The sequence below is a fragment of the Nestor notabilis genome, unplaced genomic scaffold (genome assembly GCF_000696875.1).
Source record: "Nestor notabilis isolate BGI_N333 unplaced genomic scaffold, ASM69687v1 scaffold15951, whole genome shotgun sequence".
NCBI classification, from domain to species: Eukaryota; Metazoa; Chordata; class Aves; order Psittaciformes; family Psittacidae; genus Nestor; species Nestor notabilis.
The window spans coordinates 29700-35434 of NW_009916485.1; the positions used below are offsets into that span (position 1 = coordinate 29700).

Here is a 5735-nt window from a genome sequence, read left to right on the forward strand (position 1 = left end):
AACCAGTGAGCCACAAGTAGCCAACCAGAGATATCATGGGTATGAAAAAGGGTGGTGGGAATGGATCTGGGTAACAAGGACTGTAATAACCTAGTAAAGGAGAGATGGATGGTTGAATGCTACTGAGATGATTCCCTGAAATCACTTCGAGAGGAGAAATGGGCATGTTTGTAACACAGCCCATCTCCTCCTCAGTGCAGAATGGGACAGAAGAGCTGCTCTAATCCTCCCAAATGCCCCTTTTACTCCAAGAACAGAAAAGGTATCAAGGAGGAACCATACAGATGGGGGGAATCTGAATAGAGAGTACCCAAAGCTACATGACGTGAATCCTGTTCTTCATGCCCAAAGATGAAGGACCTATAGATATAATCATAGAATCCCAGACTGGTTTGGGACGAAGGGAGCTGAAAGCTCCTCCAGCTCCAACCCCTGCCCCGGGCAGGGACACCTTCCACTAGAGCAGGTTGCTCCAAGCCCCTGTGTCCAACCTGGCCTTGAACACTGCCAGGGATGGAGCAGCCACAGCTTCTCTGGGCACCCTGTGCCAGCGCCTCAGCACCCTCACAGGGAAGAGCTTCTGCCTCAGAGCTCATCTCAATCTCCCCTCTGGCAGGTTCAAGCCATTCCCCTTGGCCTGTCCCTCCATCCCTTGTCCAAAGCCCCTCTCCAGGTTTCCTGGAGCCCCTTTAGGCCCTGGAGCTGCTCTAAGGTGTCCCCTTCAGGAGCCTTCTCTTCTCCAGCTGCCCCAGCCCAGCTCTCTCAGCCTGGCTCCAGAGCAGAGGGCATGAGCCATGTCTTGCAATGTGCTCAGCTCTGCGGGAGCTCATCCAACATGGATTTTCCTTGCAGAACCTCTGCAAAGCTCCTTAGAGAAATGTCTTCCTGCACATCAGCCCGTTTCCTTATTCCCTCTTCATCCTCGCAGGCGTTTTGACCAGCCTCACCATGGAAAGCTGCAGCAGCAATGCTTCCACTAAAGTCTTTTTCTTGGTGGGGTTTCCAGCTCTCCAGGATTTCCAGACCCTGCTCTTCGTTGTCTTCTTGCTGTTCTACCTACTGATCCTGGCTGGTAATGCCGTTATCATCACCGTGGTTGTGGTAGACCACACACTCCGCAAACCCATGTACTTCTTCCTGATCAACCTCTCTGTGTTAGACATGCTGTTCACCACCACCACCATCCCCAAAATGCTGCTAATGTTCCTGGCCAATGCTAAAACCATCTCCTTTCAGGGCTGCTTTCTGCAGATGTACAGTTTTCACTCCTTGACAGTAACAGAGGCTCTTCTCCTCATGGTCATGGCTTACGATCGCTACGAAGCCATCTGCAACCCGCTCTGTTACCCAGCCAAGATGACCAGAAGAATGAACATCCAACTGGCAGCGAGTGCCTGGATCACTGCGCTGCTCATCCCCGTGCCCGTCATCATGCAGACATCTCAACTAGCTTATGGACACACACCCAGGGTTCACCACTGCTTCTGTGACCACCTGGCAGTGGTACAAGCTGCATGCTCAGACTTCAGTGCTGACTTCCAGACCTTCTTGGGGTTCTCCATCGCTATGACAGTGTCAGTTGTCCCTCTGTTGCTTGTTACCATCTCATACATCCACATCATCCTCTCTGTTCTGAAGATCAACTCCAAAGTAGGACGCATGAAAGCCTTTTCAACGTGTACTTCCCATCTGCTCGTGGTGGGTACTTACTACTCCTCCATCACTGTGGCTTATGTGTCCTATAGAGCGGACATCCCTGCTGATGTCCATATCATGAGCAACGTTGTCTTCTCTATTTTGACTCCCTTGTTAAACCCCATCATTTACACTTTACGCAACAAGGAGGTAAAATCTGCTGTTAAAAAGTCCATTTTCCAGAAAATCTTTCCCCTTTCTAAGAAATTCTATTTATTTGGGTAAAATAAATGTGTGGAAGTGTGGGAGCCGCATGCTATTCTTTACTTCAGTCCTCTGGTTCATTAAGATATCATCATCTTTGGAGTTCTGCTTCTTTGAGCTGTGCCATATCTCATGTTAATGTGTTTCAGGCTATTTCCGTGAAGGTTTGAGTAGAGTTGCTGTAATATTTATCATTTTCTTCTTCGGTTTCTATCCTTCAGTGACTAAATCATGGATGCACTAAAGGTGTGAATGCACTAAATAAAGCTGAAAATGCACTAAATAAAGGCAGAAATGCACTAAATAAAGCTGAACTAGAGTGGTACCACATTTCTTTACACGTTGCCCTCCCCACTGCACCGTGGAGGATGTGTTATTTTGACTCCTCCATTCAACACTTTCAGGGGTGGATGGAGATATTTTCCCTACAAATGCTAGAGGTGACCCTGGACTGTTACTCCTGGGTGAGGATCAATCAAAGAACCATAGAATCACAGATTGGTTTGTGTTGGAAGGAACCTTACAGCTCACCCAGTTCCAACCCCTGCGAGACTCCCACTGCGTGAGTCCCCAACATGCACAGCATCTCCTCTATCATCATCATGTAAGCAGGAGCTTCTAAAAGCCACTGAAGACATTGGCATGACGTCATCTTGGTTGCCTAAAGTGGCCACTCCGCTCAGGCACAGGCTCTTGCTCCACACGAGGACACACCATGGGATCCAGATGGGAACAAAAGATGCCCGTGTGGTCATTAGCATGTGGAAACTCAGCACTGATCCCTGGCCCCATGAAAGGAGACCTCTCACATGTTAAGAAGGAGGTTTCCACTGGGGATCTCGCAGAAGCACTGGGTTCAGGTGCCTGAAGAACTTCCAAGGGACCTAGAGGTCTCTAATGAGCTTTGGGGAGTCCCAGGATTAGACTGTGTTAAGGAGTGAGAACCATGGATCATTAACTTTCCCTTGGACCCAACTTTTGCCAGTGTGGCCTTTGGATCTGGGACTGCACAAAGTTCCATCACTTCTAAGACAACTAGAGTGGAGTTTTCAGTTGAAATCCCCTCCTAACAAAGTCTTCAGCAGCTAAGAACTGTTTCTAATGACCAATAAATGTTCTTTTCTTATTACTCTTACATTTAAGCTTCGTTTCCACTTCATTTCCCACCATTTCATTTTTGCCTGATGCCAGATCAGATCCCTGTTGCCCATGTGAATTCTCTTATGAGATGATCCAACTCTTCCTTTATGAAATGAGTGCACAGAGTCTCTCACTGTAACAGTCCCCAAACTTTTAACTATTGCCACTATTTTCCTCCCAAACCTTTTTATGTTTTAATATTCTTGAAGGATAATCATAAAAACTCAGTGGAATAATCCTGCATTGGCTGCACCACCATCAAACAGAGATTATCCCCTCCTAATGCTTCCAGCATTCCCCTCTTGATATCTATAGGATTGTTTTACTCGTCTCAACAAGTCTTTTTGTTCGGAAGAGAAAAAAGCCCTAAATGTATGGATTTTAGCTGTTATTTTGATTGTGTTGCATTTCCAAGTGCCTCAAGGATCACAAGCATCCAGAGCTCTGAGCAGGGAATGGTGCAGAGCCCACTATCATGGAAGTGCTTATCCCAAATGGGTATCCTCCAGCTTATCCTTATTCATCTACAGCTTGGAAACATCTCCCAAAGCCATGGAATGGGATGCTGGGAAGGGATTAAAAATTCATTCCAACCCCGAGGAAGAGGAGGAGAGTGGTCTATGAGGATATATACAGAGCCTTGGGCGACATAGTTTAGTGTGTGGTGTCCCTGCTCATGGCAGGGGGTTGGAACTGGATGATCTTAAGGTCCTTTCCAACCCAAACCATTCTATGGTTCTGTGATTCTATGATATGGGGAATGCTGAGCTCTCCCCTTGAGTACTCATCAGGAAAGGAACAATTGATCCATAGAGAAAGGATGCATTTGGGTTTCCCCCAGAGTCAGTGGGTAGGATGCAACCAACTGCCACAAAATTCCCATGGTGGTCTTGGGTGATGGCTCGTAACCACAAATCATGGTGGAAATCAGCTACAGCAGCCACAGGGGTGAGATGCTGAGAGCCCCCCAGCAGCACCGCTCCTCCCCTTCCAACAGCCACGGGCAAACTGATGGAAAAGCACCAGAAATGAACAACAAACGCACATCACTTCTTAGAATTTATTTCATTCATGGCTTGAACCTGCCCCCGGGAGACTGAGATGAGCTCTGAGGCAGAAGCTCTTCCCTGGGAGGGTGCTGAGGCGCTGGCACAGGGTACCCAGAGAAGCTGTGGCTGCCCCATCCCTGGCAGTGTTCAAGGCCAGGTTGGACACAGGGGCTTGGAGCAACCTGCTCTAGTGGAAGGTGTCCCTGCCCGGGGCAGGGGCTGGAGCTGGGGGAGCTTTAAGGTCCCTTCCAACCCAAAATGTTCTACAACTCTATGATGATTCTGTGATTATAAGGGAATAAACTTCCTCCCAGGCCACAGACGTCCCCTCCATGTCCTTTACAGAAGCTGTCTACAGGAGCTGCAATGAGAGAGCATCATTCCAACATTTATCTCTGAAAATTATTAGTATGAAGATATTTGTTGAATTCTGTCCCTCTTGCATGTTGCAGTAATTCTGGGACTTGGCCTCGAGGAAGAGGGAACATTTGCAGGACGTCCTGAGGAGGCGTGGAGGCTGCAACCAAGGGCAGAGCCCTAGTGCAGCACGTCATTGCCACCATGAATAGGTAACAGAAGGAAATCCACCCAAAGGATTTTACATTGTTTCCAGACAGACTTTTCCCCCTTGTACAACGTGACCTGTTCGATAACTTTGAGGAGCTGGAATTTTTCACCTGGGCAAAGCCTGATGCTGTTGGCGGCTCGAGGAATGCAAAGACCTCAGTTGGCTCCTAACATAGAATCGTGGAATCATGGAATGGTTTGTGTTGAAGGGACCTTAAAGCTCCTCCAGCTCCAACCCCTGCCCCGGGCAGGGACACCTTCCACTAGAGCAGGTTGCTCCAAGCCCCTGTGTCCAACCTGCCCTTGAACACTGCCAGGGATGGGGCAGCCACAGCTTCTCTGGGCACCCTGTGCCAGCGCCTCAGCACCCTCACAGGGAAGAGCTTCTGCCTCAGAGCTCATCTCAGTCTCCCCTCTGGCAGGTTCAAGCCATTCCCCTTGTCCTGTCCCTCCATCCCTTGTCCAAAGCCCCTCTCCAGGTTTCCTGGAGCCCCTTTAGGCACTGGAGCTGCTCTAAGGTCTCCCCTTCAGGAGCCTTCTCTTCTCCAGGCTGAACATTGCACTCAAGGGCAAGGTTAGAGCACACAGGGGACAGGGGGTTATGACCAGCATTCTGACTAACGTTACAGAACAGAACTACCAAGACAGGAGCCAAAAGCTCCCTCCACTTCCCTCATTCATCACCTTTGACAATGTAATAATTTTACCTAAGAGCTCGGAACCATTCCCAGCTGCTATTATTTGTTATCTGCAGCAGTAGCATTATACTCATATCCCGAGGGTCACGCACTGCCTTGTACAAGACACTGAATTCACATAATGCATTTTCTGCTCCAAACTTCATCTCATGTTTATACGGAACAAAACAAATTAATAAGAATTACATGGAACATCAGAACCCGCAGCCTCTGAGCATGGGTTTGCTGGATGAGCCTGGAGAAGAGACGGCTCCTGAAGGGGACACCTTAGAGCAGCTCCAGGGCCTAAAGGGGCTCCAGGAGACCTGGAGAGGGGCTTTGGCCAAGGGATGGAGGGACAGGCCCAGGGGAATGGCTTGGAACTGCCAGAGGGGGGGATGAG

General features: G+C 48.9%; 1 protein-coding gene across 1 annotated transcript; it reads left to right on the top strand.

The window, feature by feature from the left end:
- The first annotated feature begins 948 nt into the window (after nucleotides 1-948).
- LOC104413577 (olfactory receptor 2AT4) lies at nucleotides 949-1920 on the top strand. Its single transcript, XM_010024611.1, has one exon. It carries the CDS (start codon nucleotides 949-951, stop codon nucleotides 1918-1920), a length of 972 nt encoding a protein of 323 aa, XP_010022913.1.
- Nucleotides 1921-5735: the final 3815 nt, after the last annotated feature.

Excerpts from the sequence above, each read along its gene's own strand:
- LOC104413577 (XM_010024611.1), top strand. The coding sequence starts at position 949 with ATGGAAAGCTGCAGCAGCAATGCTTCCACTAAAGTCTTTTTCTTGGTG.